This window comes from Pyrgilauda ruficollis, unplaced genomic scaffold, assembly GCF_017590135.1.
Source record: "Pyrgilauda ruficollis isolate IOZ18807 unplaced genomic scaffold, ASM1759013v1 scaffold95, whole genome shotgun sequence".
Lineage (NCBI taxonomy): Eukaryota > Metazoa > Chordata > Aves > Passeriformes > Passeridae > Pyrgilauda > Pyrgilauda ruficollis.
Window position 1 is genome coordinate 738,957 of NW_024531599.1, and position 19,696 is coordinate 758,652.

The window sequence follows — 19,696 nt, forward strand, 5'->3', positions numbered from 1 at the left end:
CCCCATGAGGAACCCTTTCAGCCTGATGAGCTCTTTGGCACCCAAAATGTGGGGAATCTTTTCTGTTTAAATGCCATCAGGTGCTTTTCCAAAGTGTTCAGGATGCATATGGGGTCTTGTGTCATGCCATACTTGAAACAGCCACAGTTGTATTTATTGTGTTACTCACTCCTTCCAGTCCAGAATTGTCTCCTTGTTGGGTCAGATGAACAAGGCCACCTTTTATTTTTTGACATGTAGCCATTTGGTTTCAGGTTGTTAATGGCATTTAGAGCTTTAGTTTGGTGAAAATGTAACCAATTTCTTGTTTTGTACACTAGAGTACTTTTTTCTGGTTTGTTTTATTTTATACATGCCCATGGACATGGAAATGGATCCCAAATTTTTTGGCTTGCTGGCAGCCTTTCAGAATGTTTAAATACAAGATGGTAAAGTAACACAGAATCAGGAATATCGTGAGCTGGAAAGGACCCACAAAGATCATCCAGTCCAACCCCTGGCCCTGCTCAGACACCCCAACAATCCCACCCTGGTAATCCCTGGGAACATTGTCCAAACACTCCTTGGGGAGTGGCAGTGCCCGGCACCCTCTGGGGGAAGAACCTTTCCCTGATATCCAACATAAGAAGAGGTTGATCACATTCCCTCCCAATACAAGAGTGTTCTTTTTAGAAACTTGGAAACTCAAGCATAGTCCTGGCTGTTGGATTTGAGCAGCAGCAGCCAGGGACCGGCACTGCCCTGGTAAAAGCTGCTCACTGAACATAAACATGATCTTAGAGGTCTTCTCCAGCCAAAATGGTTCTGTGATTCCATGATCACTGTCACATGAGTTTACTTGCTCTGGAGTGAAACAGTGTCACTCACCATTTGGGGAGGGAGGATGTGGAGCATATGCACTGGTAAATAGAACTTCTTGGAATATTACCAGTCTGCCATCTCAGATACCCTCTTGTGTTCTCTCTTTGCACCAGGGCCAGACGCCCTTTGATGTTGCTGATGAGGGACTTGTGGAGCATTTAGAAATGTTGCAGAAGAAACAGACTGTGGTGAGTTTCTGGAGATTGTTTTCCAATTACCTCTCCAATTACCTTTTCACATACAGGTGTTCTCCAAGACATGGTGCCAACAGATGCAGGAAGCTGAGGCCTAGCTCTTTTCTTTAGTTACTCATTTGCAATCTTTAATCACAGCAATATTTTTAATAGCTAAAAATCTAAATAACTGGATGACAGCAGCAAGGAGGTCAGTAATGTGATGGCATGCAGAATTATGGAAACTGGTAAGGAATTTGTGTTCATCTTTGTAATTGTTATTGTCCTGCAGTTGCTTTGTTGGCTGGCAGGCTCTCTAGCATCAAAGTGCTCTGTTCCTAATGAGTGATTACCCAAGTCAGCTTTGTGTTTGCATCCAGGGAAGTACACTGTCAGTGTTGAGAAATAGATCTGTTACCATGTCTGCCTTTCTTACAATAGGGAGGCTTTGGATTGAGGAAGAAGAAATTATACACTTCAGGAAATTCTGGATTGAAAAAAATGGGTGGTTTCAAAATTATATTAAATTGCCATTTCATAATGCAGTGGAAGAGATTGGAAGGGATTATAAGCCAAAAGTTGACATAAAAAAAGGAAAGCAAAACATATCTTGTTCAAAGTAAGGGCAGTTGTCATGCTAGAAAGTTGGATTTGGATTGAGTTTTTTCCTATTTCATCTGGTCTACTCAATTATCTCATTTGGGTGCTTCCAAAACACAAGCTAACCTTCTTTCAAAAAGAATTAAAAATCTGTAAGTATCACTTAAACATTGGGTTCAGAAACAGACAGAATGGGAACACTGCTGATAAACCCAGGAATGGATTTTCAGGAACTGACAGTGTGGGTGGTTAGAACTCCAGCTCTGATCACAACACAGCTGCTGCCATCCTCAAATAGCAGCCTTAGTATTCACAGGAACTTCTTAAAAATTAATCAGCTTCTCCCTAAATGAGGTGTTGATAAATACTATCAGGGTTGTATTTTGGATTCCCCTCTCTTTCACTACCCAGGATTTTGCGGATAACTGAACTTCTTAAAGGAAAAGAAAAAGAAGAATTTTTTGGGTGACTGCTCACCCATTTTTAGGGCTGCTTTGCAGGGGCTACAACCCCCCTGTTCTCTATATAGAAGCACTATATAAAGGCCTTCTCCATTTATTCAGGCTGGGCAGAAGAATCTGGATTTTATTATACATTTTTTTTAGTGGATATGTTTTTTTAGTGAAAAAGCCAGTTTATCATGTGTTTATCATGTACCACTTTTATCACTTAAAACCAGAAAACTTGTATTTGTTAAGGATAAAGCAGGCAGTTCCAAGATGTTATTTCTCTTCCAAAATGGCTTTCAAATCAGATATGTTTTTCAGTCTAAGGCAGAACACTGTGCCACCCTTGCTGAAAGATTTGCTGCCATTACTGGAAAGCAGGGGGGATTTTTGTATGCTGGAAGCAATGAATTTGGTTTGGGTTTGGATTTTTTTTCCCTGTTACTGAATTATCTGTGAATGAAGCAGGCTGTTTCCTGCTCTTCCCTTTGCTGTGCTCCAGCAGTTTGGTCAGTTTAACAATGTTGTAGCACAGATTTTTGCTCTTCACTGGAATCCATGCAGCTTTTCCCACTTCACAGGTTGCCCAGAGCAGCTGTGGCTGCCCCATCCCTGGAAGTGTCCAAGGCCAGGCTGGACGGGGCTTGGAGCCCCTGGGACAGTGGAAGGTGTCCCTGCCATGGCAGGGGAATGAGCTTTAAGGTCCTTTCCAACCCAAATAATTCTGGGATTCTATGATTCAGAATTTACAGTGTTTTTACTTCCTTTTCCTGGTGTCATCTGCTGTCAGAAGAAAAAGAATAACCATGAGCCATGACACAGCAGAGTCAGCCTTAAATTGAACCCCTAACTGCCTCCCTACTTCTGCCTCAGCTGTTCCTGTTCTTCTGGAAGGTACTAAAACAAATTTTGGGTACTGTTTTGTCCACTGATAGTGGTAAAATTAATATTGCTGCTCTCTAGACAAAATCTTTCCATTTCTGTGTGATCCCAGGTATTCCCATGCAGTCACTTTGTGCATTTGAGAGATTTAAGAAGTGACCCATCCTCATAGGAGTTCCCTGGTTGCCTGTGCAGGGCAGACTTGAATGCTTTTCTCTGACAGCAAGTAAATAACAGCCAAAAAGGCATCAAAATTTTAGCTGAATCTAGCCTGATTTCATGGGCGCACACACATGCACAGACCTCCAGTAGAATCCGAGAATGGTTTGGGCTGGAAGCAGCCTTAAAGCTCATCCCATTCCACTCCCTGCTGTGGGCAGGGACACCTCCCACTATCCCAGGTTGCTCCAAGCCCCATCCAACCTGCTTTGGACACTTCCAGGGATGGGAGAGCCCACAACCTCTCTGGGCAGCAGTCAAGGTTCATCCCTGGTCATGGCAGAGGCAGCTGCCAGTGCCTTTGAAGTTTTTATTAAATGGCAGCTGCATTCCAAGGACGTGCTGGGTGCTGTGCCTGGTGGAGCGCCAGTCCAAGGCTCACAGTGCCATTGCAATGTGCTGCTGTTCAAGTGGCATCTTACACAAATGTGCAGTGGTTTGGTCTAACGAGGCTGGGCTGACCTTGTGCTGTGGTGCTCACTGGGTTGTGCTGACAGGGCTGGTTAATGTCTGTCCTCATTCTCTCTCTCCCATCTTCCTGGACTTTTGACCAGCTGCGGAGTGAGAAGGAGACAAGGAATAAGCTGATTGAAGCTGACATGAATGGGAAGCCTCAAAACAGACTCTTCACCAAGTAAGTCTCTCTCTCTTAGTTGAAAAGACCCAAAAAGTAATGGGAGAGCAGTTTCATCTCTCACAGCCAGCTGGCCTCAGCTGGGTCAAAAACAATTCACTGCTGTTTATTTCATGTTTTTTTTTTAAATTTGAACACTCTCAAATACAGTTTTAGTTGTGTCAAATATAGTTTGTGTTGTGTCTTAACATACCCAGTGAGTGGTGGAACAAGGGCTTGGGCTGGTGTTTGGTTCTGCAGCTCCTGCTCTGGCTGGGGATCAATCAGATCTTTGGGCTGAGAACTGCACCTTTTTGTTGCACAAAGCCCTACAGCCCAGCTGCTGTGTTGTGTGGCCCTAGAAAAGGAGAGATCACAATTTTGTGGATGGAAAAATGCTTGCAAAAATGTGAGAAGATATGAGACTGGCAGTGGAATGCATGGCAAATTGACCATGATAGAAGTGCTGGAGTGTTCAGTCTGTAGATGCATTTTATCCTTTGCTTCTTCTGTATGTAGTAAATAATGTCCATGTCTTCCTGAGAGGTACAACTCAGATAACTTGCTTGCCTAGTCCTAAAAATTTCCTATTTTGCAGCAAAGAGAAGATTCTTTATGAGGAAGACACGTTGAAGTCCATGGAAACTGAGGAAGAGAACAAGGACTCGAGCAGTTCTAGTTCTGAAGAGGAAGAAGCTGAAGATGAAGTTTCAGAATCGGATGCTGAAAAGGAGTCAGGTAAGACTTAGTGCAGCATTGGATTTAATAACTAGCCTAGCTATTACCATTATTAATGTTGTTGTTGTTTTTAACTAATTGTATAATTAGTTGTTAAGGACATGCTGAAAGTTTTACTTCCAGTCTATATGTACAGAATTTGGAGAAACCGGGAGCTACTGTGCTAAAAAAGTTGATTCAAATGCTGACTCACAGGTCAGCATAATTATCTTTAAAAATCCTTCAGATCCTATTTTAATTCCTACTTCCAGCTCACATGTATTGAAAATAACACACTGTCCATAGCTTGTTCTCAAACAGGGTGTTTTTCTTGTTGACCCAGTTCAAGAAGAATCCTTCAGGATGGTAGGGAAGCAGGTGCAGTTGTAGGAAGGCAATAGTCTGTGTTTGGATCAGTCTGAAATGAAGGGCTGAAGCTGTTCTGACTGATTAGAGAGGTGAGGAACTTCTGTTTTCTAGGCTGTGATGAATAATGATTGCAAAAGATAGTGGAAAATAAGAATTAAGTACACAGAATCACAGTAGCATTTACATTATAGTATATTGCTGGCATCTTACTCCCATTCCTTTTCCATAATTTCTTTGGCTACCTTAATGAGTTTCAAAAGTGTATATGTGCAGCACAGAAAGTTTAAATACAGATACTTAATTGTACAGTAAGCCAAGACTTATTTGTACTTAATATTCTGCAAACACAGATGGATCTTGGACTATGATGTGTTTAATGGTTAAACTACTTTTAACATCAACTTATTTGGTCTATATCCAATATACTAAGAAACAGGTCCTGAGGAGAAGTGTATTTTAAAGTTTTGTTGTGCTTCTGTGCCAGTGAAATCGTCACCTGTGTTAGGATTGTATCAGTTAATGCTGTTGGGGCAGGGTGAGAGGAGTTGGAAATCCTGGCTGGGCTCTGCAGAGCTACTGCTGCACCAGCTGGGTGGGCATGGCAGTAACACAAGGAAATGATCCTGGGGCTTTTAAATCAAGCAAGTCTAGTGGACATGTCAGTGGTGGAAAGAGACACACAGTACAGATCACATATATTTTCTCCATAAATCAGGGCTTAACACTGGTTATATGCATATTTATATAAATATAAATTATACCTGTCTAGCTGGGTGCTAGTTTGTAATCCTTGTAAACATGGTGGTAGTTTGATCAAAACAACTCAGATGTTTGCACACCTCTAAGACCTGGAGCTGTGTGGGGTTTAACTGAGTCAGGAACAGCCTAAGATCCTTCAGCAAGGGAAGGTCTACAGCACTCAGCATTAAATTTTGTTTAAAGCCAGACCAGGTCTTTTTATTGCATTAATTCACTGAGCAAAGCACATTATAGGAGTATATGTTAAACCACTGAAGCTAATAGAAATGGGAGACAACAAGTATTCAGGTAGTGATTCAGCTTCAGGCTGTGTTAGATGTACTCTCCTTTCCTGGGAAGATTATTGGGTCCTTTGAGAAATTTCCATCAGAATTTAAACCCCACCTTGTAAACTTCTGAAATCTCTGGTAAAATGAGTGTGGACTTGCCCAGTTGGATGGACACACAGCTATCACTTGCTGCATATGTGAGTGGAGGGTCACATCTTTGGTACTCTTTTTAAAGCAAGATTCTTGAAGGTAACAGCATCAGCCCACATTGTAGGAGGCCTCCAAAGAGAAGTAGGATTTTTCATTTTGGTACTAAAAATAATAAATGTCACAGTATTACTGATTTCAAAGACAGACAGTGGTGTTCCTGGGCTGATCCCCCAGCGTGGGCAGCAGGGCAGGGGGGGATTCTGCCCCTGTGCCCTGCTCGGGTGAGACCCCACCAGCCCTGGGCTTCCAGCTCAGGAAGGATGTGGAGCTGCTGGAGTGAGCCTGGAGGAGGCACCAGGGGGATCAGAGGGATGGAGCAGCTCTGCTGTGAGGAAGTGCTGGGAGACTTGAGATTCCTCGGCCTGGAGAGGGGAAGCTTTGGGGTGACCTCATTGTGACCTCCCAGGACCTGAAGGGAGCCTGCAAGGAGGATGAAGAGAGACTGCTTTCAAGGGCCTGGAGTGACAGGACAAAGGGGAATGGCTTCAAACTGACAGAGAGTAGGTTTAGATAGGATAATAGGAAAAAATTCCTCCCTGTGAGGGTGGGGAGGCCCTGGGGTTGCCCAGAGAAGCTGTGGCTGCCCCTGAATCCCAGGAAATGGCCACGGCCAGGCTGGAGCAACCTGGGATAGATGAAAGTGTTCCTGCCCGTGGCAGTGAGTGGAATGAGATGGGCTTTAAGGTTGCTTTCAGTTCAAACCAGTCTGGAATTCTGTGTTTCTGTGTTTATTTGGTCAACATTTTACATGCTTGCATTGTACAGGAGGCAGGGGTATGAAAACATGAATATTATTCCCTTATTCCTCTTCATTTTCTGTAATATTCCCATACCTTTATCATTCTGAGCTGTGCTGGACACAGAGGTTATGACTGTTGTTCTAAAGTGTTCAAAGTCCAGATGAAAAAAAAATTCTGAGTGGTCTTTTTAAACCTAAAAATTCCAACCCCTTTGGTAGCTGAGCATAAAGCAGGACATGTAGAAGCTGGCAGTGTAACACACAAGTTTATTTTGAGGTGTGTTTTGAAGAGTCTCAGGTTGCGATTAATTTGTTGAATTTGCAGAGACTGTGGGAGGAAGAAATTGGATGAGGGAAGCAGTGAAATTGTTAGAAGGCTTCAGAGTAGTATGCTTCTTATAATCTGTAAGGAATTTTTGTTCTTCAGATGAAGGAAACTAAGGGCATTCATGTCACTTTATTCATTTTGAAGACAATTAATTTGGCATTGACCTCTTGTAAACAAGAGAAAGATCAGTATAAAATTCTGTGGTGATTATCTGTGCTGGGAACTGTTACAATATGCAATTATTGGGAATTAAAGCCAATAAAGGCCAAGGAAGCTTTTAATGTTTTGTTTAGAAACCAATCAAACAAAAACACTTATCCAAAAACCCTTACAGAAAAGGAATTAGAAACCTAAATTTTTACTCTTACCAAATTTGTTTTGAGGAGATTGAACTAATCCTCTCCAGTTTATCTTGTCTGGAATTCATAATGTTTATTACTGAAATTTTGGTAGAATAAAATGTGGGATCCTGCCCAAAGCCAGCCCTGCCAGCACAAAGTCCCTCTGCTTGTCACTCTTCTGCAGTCACAGAAGATGTCCCAGAATGTTCCAGTCACATTGCTCACAGTTAGTCCTTCCCAGCCTGTCATTACCACTTTAGCCTGTGCCCTTCTAATTAGGCTTGACCTTAAAAGCTGTCCTGTGTGCTATAAACTTCCAGAACAGTGCCCATCCAGCCCAGCCTGGAGAGCTGCTGCCACCTTCCCTTCCTGCAGTGCTCTGTGTTTTACAGAGCAGTTACAACAATGAGCAGCTGGCAGCAAATGGGCATTTCCGTGGGCTTGGATGCCCAGTGTGGCAGGCTGGGCCTGCAGGGAGGAATGAGGGACCCATTGCCCCTTCCCCAGGGGTGGGTGAAAGCTCTGCTCCAGAACAGAAATCTACTGCTTCACAGAGAGGGAAAAGCTGCTGAGAATCCATTCTTCTGCAGACTCACAGGAACAGCTGGAGCTGTGTCAGGGGAGATTTAGGCAGGATATCAGGGAAAGGTTCTTCCCCCAGAGGGTACTGGGCACTGCCCAGGCTCCCCAGGGAATGGGCACGGCCCTGAGGCTGCCAGAGCTCCAGGAGTGTTTGGACAGCACTGCCAGGGATGCCCCGGGTGGGATTGTTGGGGTGTCTGTGCAGGGCAGGGGTTGGACTGGATGGTCCTGGTGTGTCCCTTTCAACTCAGGAGATTCCATAATTCTGTCTTTGTCTCTTTAGTTCAGGCTCTGTCAGTCCTGATAACTTCCTGTTATTTTAAAATGTTTCTCTTGGCTTGCTCTTTTCTGGTTTTTGTGTCCTTTGAATCCTTATTTTTCTAGTACCGAGAATATTTGTTACAGAAAGATTGATCTTCATGCTCCAAGGTGCTATCTTCCCAGATGCTCCATCCTAAACAACGCCAAATTTGTAACAGCAGATTTGTATTCCCTGCACATAGGTTATTTGCTGGGACTGTTTGGGTGCTTATGCTTAAAATTGCTTTCTTTTTTCCAAGCCATGATTGTGTGAGCACTCATAGCTATAAGGAAAGCTTTGATTGGTGAGTGTAGGTACATCATTTCTCAGGCAGGTTCCATATGCCTGGGTTCATGATGAATAATCTGTCTCCAGCCTGTGCTCTCCTGTCAAGTGAACCTACTGCCTGAGTCACACTTTCTGCTTACTCTCCCCCTGGTAATGTCTGGTGAATGTTCTTCTGTCAAGCATGTGCATAAGTACAAAAAACAAATGTGATACTGGACAGCTGCTCTTATCTAACAAGCAGGGAGCCAGCTGTGAGCTTGGACAAGGGTTGCTTAGCTTGCTTGGAGCCCAAGTAAGGGTTTTTGTTGGGCAGTAGTCCTGGCTTCCTGTAAAAAAATGGATTTTGCTGCAGGAGACCAGAAATTCTGCCCAGCAGCACAGGCAAGTGCAGAGAACTGTGCAGTGAAACCCAGCACTGTGCACTCAGGGCTGTGGGCTGTACCACGCTTGTGGTTCAGGAAGGAGGAACAGCATGTGCCCCTTTTCATCCCAGGAAGAAATTCCCAGACAGAAAACAAAATTGTGAAAAACAAAAAACCTGTGTGTCCTCTTCATGGAGCTTTCTGCAAAGATTTTGCTTGTCTGTGAGGATAAAGTACAAAAGCTTTGCCTGGCAAATGTGTCTATCCTATTCTTTAGGAAGTGGGAAGCTCCTTGCAGAAAGCCCTGACATCTGACAGTGCAGAAGGCACTGACATTTCTGTGGTCCAAGGAGGTCACACAGCACTGAACTGGAGTGCAGACCACACTCTGTGTAAAGAAGGGCCTCAGAAGTGCAATACTGAAACATTTGGTTTCTCTTCTTGTTTAAAATTGTAGAGAGAAAGGAAGAGCCCTTTGCCAACCACTCCAGCCGTGAATCCAGGCCCAGCATCACTGAGCAAATGCCACCACCCGAGCCCAACTCCTTCACTGCATCTGCCAGAAGAGTAAGTGAATTTGGAATCAGTGGGGACTCCAGTAGTGCTCAGAAGCAGAAGGTGTTAACTGGGAGATGGGTGCTCTGAAACCAGTCTTCAGAGGACTTTAAGACTTGAATTTAGAAAAGCCTGGTAGTATGAAATTCTGATAAAGATGTGTGTTAACAGCAGTGTAGGGACAATATGGTTCCTCTTGAATCTCTGACCCTCCAAAGCCAATTGTGGTGAAGAAAGCCAGCCTACTGCACTTGCTCTGCATGCTGTCAGTTCTGAGGGGGCTGATGCCAATATCTTCTCAGCAGATCTGTCACCAGAGCTGATTTCTGCCTGTGTGCCAGTGGTGAGTTCAGCACCATCAACCATCATTTGCCTCTGACTTGCCAAAGCCAGTTGAGTCAGTGGTGTGATGTTACTGCCCAGCAAGCAGAGGATAGTTTGCATGTGGCTGGCCAGCTGGGCTGTAAAAGCTTTGAAAGATGAAGTGGTCACTGAAATCTTATGTGAATCCTCCGGCTCTCAGATCACTGAGCTAGATGGCACCAGGAGACTCTGCTCTGCACAGGACTCCTGTTGTGTGCTGCTGCTTTCTTTTTGCACCAGACTATGGAGAAAACAACACAGACACCTGGCCCAGGGCTGAAGCGCTAGGTGCTTGTCGGGAGAAAGTGTTTCTTGCTTAGTCACAATGTTTTATTTTTCAAATGTAACAGAGCATAACCAAGATCAAATGAAAGAGAGCTCCTCTGGCATTGTTCAGCTCAGGCTGGCTTAGAGGGGAACTGTTAGAGGTAGAAGGGTGCTGGGAAGTGTGAGTACTTCAGTTAACCTTTTCCCAGCGTAACCAAGATCAAATGAAAGAGAACTCCTCTGGCATTGTTCAGCTCAGGCTTAGAGGGGAACTGTTAGAGGTAGAAGGGTGCTGGGAAGTGTGAGTACTTCAGTTAACCTTTTCCCAGCTGCAGAAGTTTGGTCTCTCACTCCTTTGAGCTGTTTAATGCAGAATAAGGGTGTTAGAGTGTAGAAGCTGGCCTGTGAGGGGAGAAATTATGGATTTGACCTCAGTCACTTAAGATCAGCTTCTTTATACCTTCTCTTACCTGTTTGATTTCTCTGTAGTTCTCTTTGACAGGCTGGGCTTTAGATTGTGTTCCCCTCTATTAGGGGAGTTATTAGTATGTGCTGTTCCTGTGTTCAGAATTTATAGATGGCAGGTTTTGCTGTGGTTTTGAGCATTCTCTGAGGAAAGCATCAAAACTACATGAAAATGTTCGAGCTGTGTAGCTCAGTAGACTGGCAGTGCTGGAAATGGTGGAGTACGGGTTAACTCTTTGCATCTGCATTGAAATGACACAAGCTGAAAACATTGCTCAAATACTGAAGGAATAATTTCAGCTTGGCAGTCTTCAGACAGTGAGTCTGGGCGCAGAGCTCTCCAGTAGCTCCATTTATTCTGAATGGTGTCAGATGGTTTATGTCAGACAGAATATGGTATAATAATGCTTAGATCAGCTTTGATCAAAAGTCTTGTCTGCCCAGTGTCCTGCCCAACAGTGACCATCAGAAGCTACTAGAGAACACAGTCTTGCAGGAATTCCCTCCCACAGTCCAGCAATTGGCATTTCAGGAACTCGCTGAACCTGGTGTATTTTTTGTCTTCAGTAGTCCCTGCTGGACTTTTACTTTATGCAGTCACTTTTTGACTGGGATCCTCTAATGTCAGTGGTAAAAAGAATCCTTCAGCTTAGTTAAAAACTCTACAAAGCTCCCTGTGCCATTAACCAACCACACACTGAATTTGTTTGCTATCCCTCGTTCCTTTATGGGAAGGACCAAGGAATAATTGTTCCTTACTCACCCTTCTGTGTGCCACAGTGGGTTTCATGTACCTTGGTCATATCTCAGCCTGGAGACTACTGATATACTAAATATCTCCTCATGCAAAACCTCTCTTGCTCTACTCATTCTTGCTGCCTTTCACTGAACTCTTCTCTTCTTGTCAACTGCTGCTGAACCCTGGACCTGAGCTGTGTGTGGTACCAAAAGTGTGATTGTACTCTGCAGTAATACAGAGCCACAGTGGTTGTGTGTTCTGTATTCTGTACTTTTCCAAAAATTCCTAATAATTTGTTTGCTTTATTTCCTGTACAACTTGGTGCTTAGCCCTGCACAAGTATCTCTTGTGGTGCTCAGGCTCCATTCTTGAATGGCAGTGTGCAGCCTTTTGAAAGACTTGATCACCGTAGCTAAAGTCGTACATTTAAGCAGTTGTGTCTTCAAGGACTAATATATGCAGGTCAGAAGTGCCTCATGTAACAAAAAGCACAAAGGCCCGTGTGCCATGCACAGTTATCTGCCCATGGAAGGGGCCTTAGTGAGGCTGAAGTCCAACGTCCTGCTCAAAGCAGGATTAAGCTCATGTCATGTTGCTTTGTCCTACCTGAGCTCAGCTGAGATTAAAAGGTCTCTGAGGATGGAGATGCTCTACTCCTTTACTCTCTGTCCCAGTGCAGCTTTGATTCTGCCAGGAGTTATGTCTCCATGTCAGCTGGGATTTCCCAAGTGGAAACTTGTCTGTTCTCCTCCTTTCACTATAGATTGTAGAGAAGTCTGGTTCCATGTCCTCTGTAAACCCACCCCTAAGTAGCAGAGCAGCTAAATCCTGTCTTTGCCTTCTCTTTTCCATGCTGAACAATCCAGGTTTCCTCAGTTTCTTCCTTTACAGTGTTGTTGGCTACAGCTCCCTGGTGATCTCAATGGCTTCTTCTGGACTCCACTGGTGTGAGGGGTTTGTTTGCAGCTAGTTCCGTAAGACCTGAGTATTTGTTTTTTGTATTCTGCCTTCACTGAATAATTCCCCCTTCCTAAATGGGTGATAATAAAAGCTTCAGTGTTCCTTATATTCTTTCCTCAAAGCTGGAGTAGGGTATTGTGTAGGCAGAGACCTACACAGTGACAGAAGATTCCTTTCATCTGTCCTTGGGCATGAGGCACTACAGCAGTTTGCATCCCTGTGAGTTCACCTTGAGCTCTGTCCTGTAATTAAAGTGAAGCAGGAAATAAGTAATTCTATCTTACAAGTCTAGCCCAGCAAAAACTGGGGCTTTTTTGAAACACTTTCTGAACTTAGAGTGGGCCTTGCAGTGCTCTTCCTTTCTCCAAATGTGCCATTTTCTCCTCCACAGTTCAGTTGGCTCAGCAAGTCAGACGAGCAGAAGGATGAGTCTCCTTCGTCGTGGCGGCTGGGCCTGAGGAAGACTGGCAGCCACAACATGTTGAGTGAAGTCGCTGCCACTCGTGAGGCACAGAGGGATAAAACTTCTTCTATCTATCGCTCCTCGTCCAGCCCTAGGATATCTGCACTGTTGGACAACAAGGAAAAGGTTTGGCTTTCAGCAAGGATATTTCAGTGTATCCACTTTACCCCACAGGTGTAAACTCCTTTCCCTTTGAGTTGTTGCTGGGGCTTGTGTCCATAACAAATGGTCTCTTTCATTCTTATCTTCGTTTTCTCTTGAAAAATATTTTCCTCCTGTCAACAATTTCTCCAAAACTGGAGTTTGGTGCCCCTTTGGCCTAATTCCTACTCATTTTGGACCGGGCTGCCACTGAACAGGGGCTGCCAGTCTGGCACAGCCTGTTCTTCACCAGAAAATCCAGACAACAGCACATACCTGCAGTGGAGATTCTGCTTCCCCATCATTTATATGGATTCCTCCTCTATCTACCAGCTGCATTTGTAAATCCCATCTCACATATTCAGTAACTGTAACTTTTCTGCCCATGGGTAGGTGCCTCATCCCTGGAGGTGTTCAAGGCTTGGATGGAGCTCGGTCTAGTGGACTAAAGATCCCTTCCAACCCAAACCAGTTCTCTGATTCTGTGATTGACTTGCCCGTGGGTAGATGCCTCATCCCTGGAGGTGTTCAAGGCTTGGATGGAGCTCGGTCTAGTGGACTAAAGATCCCTTCCAACCCAAACCAGTTCTCTGATTCTGTGATTGACAAGTTATTCTCTAAGTTAGAAGATGCTTTTATTCACTACCATGGTCATCAGGAAATCCCTTTCAGAAATTATATTTCTATGCTGTGGTTTGTTGCTTTAAGCAATATAAGAGAAGCAAGAAGTTGCTTTAAACCAGCTGGTAGAAGAATGCTTTCTTAGTTGAAGAAATTTGAACATGAATTTATTTACCACTGAACGTGCTGGAAGGGTAAGAGATGTGTAGCTGAAGTTCCTCTTTTGCTTCACCAGGACAGAGACAACAAGAGTTATCTTGCCACCATAGTCCCCAGAAGACTGAGCAGTACGAGTGATACAGAAGAAAAAGAAAACAGGTGAGACTGGCTGAAGTTAATGCTCAGCTTCTATCCTGTCAGTAGTACTTCTGGAATATAATTTTTCTGTAGTCATGCTCTGTATATTTTCTCAGCAGTCTCAAGTACACAAGAATTCACAACATCAAGAGCCAGCTCTGTCTATAAAAGTTCTGGTACGTTGGTTTTCATTTAGGTGAGCAGGAATCAGCAGACTGGTTCCTCCACCCCTGTACTCACACAGGCACAGGCTCCATTCAGGCAACCAGATTTATGGATCCTTTTTCCTTTTAATATGCAAGTGCCTCGTTTTGTAGCTGCCACCTGCACTTGTAGTTGTCACTTGCTCAGCAGTCACCTTCAATCCCTTTGTTCACACCTCTGTCACTTGAGATTCACTCCAGCTTGTGAACTCTCCCATGTAGGAACCGTTTCATTGCATGGCTGTTTTTACAGTCGGTGTGTGTAAATGCCCCTGGTCCTAACTATGGTGTAAATGGTGTGTGTATGTCCAGGAATTCCAGATGTATTTGAGGAGCTGGTCTCCGCTAGCAGCTTTTTCAGGGACCTTCCAGTGCCTAAAGCGGCTCCTAGAGAGCTGGAGAGGAACTTTGGACAAGGTCCTGGAGTGACAGAACACGGGGGAATGGCTTCCCACTGCCACAGGGCAGGGTTAGATGGGATAACAGGAAGGAATTCTTGGCTGAGGGTGGGCAGGCCCTGGCACAGGTTGCCCAGAGCAGCTGTGGCTGCCCCATCCCTGGAAGTGTCCAAGGCCAGGTTGGATGGGACTTGGAGCAGCCTGGGCAAGTGGATGGTGTCCTTGCCTGGGCAGGTAGTAGGACAGGATGAGCTTTAAGGTCCCTTCCAAACGTGGCTATTCTGTGATTCAGTTTGTACTGGAAGGAGTAAAATTTGACCTTAGCCTCAATTCCAGCTACTTCCCCAACAGAGGAGGAAAGGCGCATGCAGAGCAGTGGCTGTGAACTGTACTTGTTGGGCAGGAGCTGTGGCAGATGACACCCTGAGAGAATTTCAGCACAGCTTGAGAATCTTTACTGATCTTTTGCTGGAACCTCCCCGCTGTGTTCTTGTTCACTCTCAGGCAGTCTCTGAGATCCAGAGCTTTGCAGACAATTTGTGGCTGTTGATCAGCTCAAGAAGGTTTGGCAGAGGTTGTTATTGAGTGGCACATCCCACCGTAGGAGCTGACAAGTGTCCTTTTCTGGGTGGAGTTGGGACTGGCTGAGGAGTACTGGCCTTCAGGAGCAGATGGTGCCCAGGCATGCTGTGTAGTACAGATTTTTTCCCAATATTCTTTTCTTTCAAAACATTTGGGTTTTCCTTTCTGGAACCCACAGGTGTCTTGAGAGATCATCAGTCTAGGCATGACAACTGGAAATGAGAAATAATTACATGCTGATAGGGGAATGGATTAGTGCTGCATTGCAAGCTCCAGGTCCTTTCCAGCACCAGCAGAGAGCAGGATACACTGCCAGAGTGTGCATTAGCATTCGGGAAAGAGCCCTGTTTTCAGATAACCAGGGTAAACAGGACTACTAGGAATTTCTTGATAACTTGTCAAGTAGCTTTAGATACTGTAAATATTTTGTTTGTTGTTTTCTGCTTCATGATTTTGTGGTTGACCTGGTAGTGCTGGGTTAATTGTTGGACTCAATGATCTTAGAGGGCTTTTCCAAGCCTATTGATTTTGTGAAAGGCTTTGCTGGGCTGAATTGCTTTTGTCTTTGCCTGGATACCTTGAAGAATAAAAATCTCCCTGTAGTTCCAGTATCTGCCCATTTATACTTTGTTGTTTGATACAAACAGTGGGAATATTAAATTACACTATCGAATATGTTAAATAACTTTTATGGACAATCTGAATTTCATTTGCAATTTTCTGACTAAAAAGGATCTTGTTCCTCTTTATCCAAAACATTACATCATCTGTGGTTCTTCAGTGAGCTGGCAAGAGCAGGAGCTGATGTTAAGGCCAGAGCAGGTGTTTCTCTGAGCTGTGTCACCTGAACAATGAAGCACGTAGGTGTAAGGGAAGGATCTGTGTTGTGAAACTGTGAAAGAACCAAAAGCAGACTGCAGAGGTTTTTCTAAGCAAAGCCTGTGCTGTGTCCTGCTGTAGGGAATCTGCTGTGAACCTGGTGCGGAGCGGCTCCTACACGCGGCAGCCCTGGAGGGATGAGCCAAAGGGAAATGAAGCTCCCCACTCTGCTGCACCCACTACCTATGTATCCACCTACTTGAAAAGGTATGTTCAGGTCTGTCTTCCATGGGTTCTCAGGCAGTCAGAACCACTCTTAGCATGCCTCCCACACCTCAGCCTCCTGCTTGTTGCCTCCTGCCTCTTGTAACTGGCCTTGGGACCCTCTTCTGCTGAGAGCAGGAAAGAAAAGATTTTTGATACTTGTCATGCTAAATAATGTTTTTAAAGGCTATAATTTGTATTAATTTGCAAATTGCTGGACCGGATTTAAATATTCTTCTTCACATAATTCAAATGCAAAGTTTTCTCTGTTTAATGCTGGTGTTATGGTTAGAGATTAAAACCAAAATTGATCATAAAAACAGATTAATGTAATAAGAATCCAAAAGCGTTGTTCAGATAGCTCTTGGTGAGTAAGTAATAGCTTGCCTCTAATTTTGGTTTATATTAGTCCATGTTTATAGTATTGTCAGAAAGTGGCAGTGATCTTATGCATGATGTATGCACTTGCTAAGGAGTAAAATTGATGCTTCCACCATTGTTTTGTAAGGCAGTAAGGAAGCAGTTTGTTCACAGTGTGTGTGAAATTGTAGAGGCTGATTATTGGTAAAGGAGCCAGGAAGAAGCCAGGAAGGCAATTCCAGGCAGAACTCCTGTAACTGCAGTGTCATGGACCCCCTTGGGAGGCAGAGCCTCGGTGTCCTTGAGGTGCCACCTAACAGCTCTCTCTGAGTGAGCTGAAGCAATGCCCTGCTCTGCTGAGGCAAATAGTGCCAGCACCTCACCTTTATTTCAGCCGATACTGAAGACCATCAAAACAGCCTGTAGTAACCATGTCACACTGCAAAGCCACTGTGTTTCTGCTTAAGGAAAACAGCAGCAATAGCTTGAGGTTTTAGATTGAGATTCACAAGATTCTACACCCTGAACTAAATAATTGTGCTGAAGTCAGAACAATTGCTTGAGATACTTGGGAAGAGGCAATTTGTTCCAGTGTTTATGCTGTGTTTATGTAGAGGTAAGTGGTGCTCAAGGATGTGTGTGGCCAGTTGCTGAGCATGTACAGATCCATTGCCACAAAAGGTGAAGCAGCCCCTTCGAGCAGAAGCTTGTGCTCTGCTGCTCCATTCTGGTGACTTCAGAGCTATCCTGGGATGTGATGACAGCCCAGCCTCCGTGGCTTGTCTCTCCCTGAAGCTGGTCTGACAAGCTGCAGCTGATTACATTGGAAAACTTTTTTGTCCCTTGCAGCTGGCACACCTGTGCTGCTCCCTGAGCTGAGGGACAGCCCAGTCACCCCCAGGCAATCTTACAAACATTGCTGGTTTATCCCAGCTAATCCTGCACCAGATTTAGTGTTGCACTGCACACACTCACTGTATTTCCTTGGTTACACTGTACAGGGAGTGGGGAAGGTTTAGGCTGCATTGGGAGGTCACTAATACTGAGTTCTTGTCACAAAGGCTGAATTCTGACCTTTCATAAGAGAGTGACTGGCTCACATGCAGGTACAGAGAATAGCTTTATCAGGTAGGAATAAATGTGCTTTTAAAGGAGAGATCAATGGGTTTGCATTTCATATACAAACAGTAAAACCATGATCAATTAGAATTTTGTCCCATATAGTTTTGTGTAGGACAGCACAGAGAAATTGAATGCAATTGTATTGAACTTTTGATTTCTCCAGCCCTGTGCATCTGCCCCTAAGATGGAAGAAAGGAACCTGGTTAGACATAAGCATTTTGTCATTTCCAAGTATTAGCAAAACTCTCAACCCAACTCCAAAAGGTGAAAGCTTCTTCTTAGAGAGGAAGAATTCAAGGGAATATGACATGCTTGGATGTCACTGAGGGGATGACTGTATACATCTGCAGCTCCCCTCTGCCTCAGCATTTGCCTAATCTCCATAAAGATCACAGTCTGGTTTGGGTTGGAAGGGACCTTAAATCCCATCTCCTTCCACCCCCTGCTATGGGCAGGCACACCTTCCACCAACCTGGCCTTGAACACTTCCAGGCATGAGGCAGCCACAGCTTCTCTGGGCATTCCTTCCCAGTATTCCTGCTAACCCCTAGTTATGTTCTTCATGATGCCCCAAACATAGAATGAACAACAGTAGCAGATCATCCTAAGAGGGGGAAGAGCTGGGTTTTTCTTTTTCTGGGAACAAAATATCTTGTAGCAATGTTACAAATGTTCTTCAGCTTTAGTTGAAGCATATATTGATGCTCTCTCTCTCATGGTACTGGCAGTTGTCCTGCTTCCTCTGCGTGTGCCACTAGCCCAGAAATCTACAGAACCCTGCTCTAATATCCTGGTGTCCATTTTAGTGCGTACTGGCCTTCAAAAATGCAGGTCACTTTGACTGTGAATGAAAGGATGTGAAGGAAAACTGGCATAGCAGGTTGGATTAGTTCAGCATCCTGCCTCAGACATCAGCCAGAAGTGCTGCCTCCCAGGAAGGGCTCACCCTGGAATGAAATCCTTCAGCCACAGTTTCTCCTTCATTTCACATTTATGCAAATACCTCCTTGCTGGTTCTGGTAACATAAAAGCCATTGCAGTGAGCCAGGACAGCAGTCCCTGCAGCCCAGACTGTTTCTGACAGCAGCTGGTTTTGAAGGAGAACTTGCAAAAGCCAGGATAACTTCAGAGCAGTTTGCTACCTCCCACACTCTCCTTGCTTCCAGCAATCAGGAATTTAGGAGCCAGGGGTTATATTTAACCATTGTTCTTAGTAGCCACCACTGCAGCCAACTTCCATACCCAAATCCTAGTTTGACCTCATGGCAGTGTGTTTAAAAAAACAGTTATGTGCTTTGTGGAAACCTTTTTTATTACCAGATGTGGAAGCTTTTTGGGAGCGTGAAGCTTCTTAAGTAAAAGTTTTTAATGCCTTTAAAGTATTTCTTAAAGTCAGAAGTATTTTTTTATTGCTTTGAAATGTTGCTTTACATTTCATTGCTCATTCCCTGATGGTTCTGTTGTGATAATGTTAGAGAATGAGGAGCAGTGTGTCATGTCACAGCATTTTTTTTTATTTCTGGTGTTGAATTATTCAGCATAATTTCATAGTCCTCCCTTGCACAGACTCCTATGGACACAGCTGTTAATTAACAGGATTCCCTGGCTAACCTTTATATTGCAGTTTTCTGGTCCAGTTCAGATCAAATGTGAACAATGGAGTAAATGCCTTGGAGTGCTCCTCACACTGTGCAGTGCCACCCATGCAGGACAGGCTGGGAGGTGGATTCCCACAGACATGGCAGTGCCTTGGCTCCCTTTGGAGCAGGAGTGTGTGCCTGGTGCCCCAGTACCACGTTTCTCTGCCCTTGTGTGTTAGAGCTGGTGTAATGCCATCCCTGTGCCCTCTTCTTCCATTCCCCCTCCTCCTTTCCTCTTATCCCCCACATCACTGCTCTCCCAGGCACCTGGTGCTGCTTCCATCCTCCTCACCCATTGCTTTTCCCTTCTGAAAAAGAATCCTTGTCAGGGCTTTTTGATAATCTTCCTGCATCCTCCCTTCCTGACCAAGTTCCTTC

The 19,696-nt window shown here is 44.5% G+C and overlaps 1 protein-coding gene across 7 annotated transcripts in view; it reads left to right on the top strand.

Moving 5' to 3' along the window:
* Positions 1 to 19,696, top strand: part of PPP1R12B (protein phosphatase 1 regulatory subunit 12B) — a 131,395-nt gene that overhangs the window by 44,410 nt on the left and 67,289 nt on the right. For all 7 annotated transcript variants that reach the window (XM_041489518.1, XM_041489520.1, XM_041489521.1 and 4 more), the window contains exons 6-12: positions 975 to 1,049; positions 3,736 to 3,815; positions 4,393 to 4,532; positions 9,517 to 9,626; positions 12,800 to 12,997; positions 13,869 to 13,951; positions 16,074 to 16,199. In XM_041489518.1, coding sequence (XP_041345452.1) covers positions 975 to 1,049; positions 3,736 to 3,815; positions 4,393 to 4,532; positions 9,517 to 9,626; positions 12,800 to 12,997; positions 13,869 to 13,951; positions 16,074 to 16,199 — 812 coding nt within the window. The remainder of the gene's footprint in view (positions 1 to 974; positions 1,050 to 3,735; positions 3,816 to 4,392; positions 4,533 to 9,516; positions 9,627 to 12,799; positions 12,998 to 13,868; positions 13,952 to 16,073; positions 16,200 to 19,696) is intronic.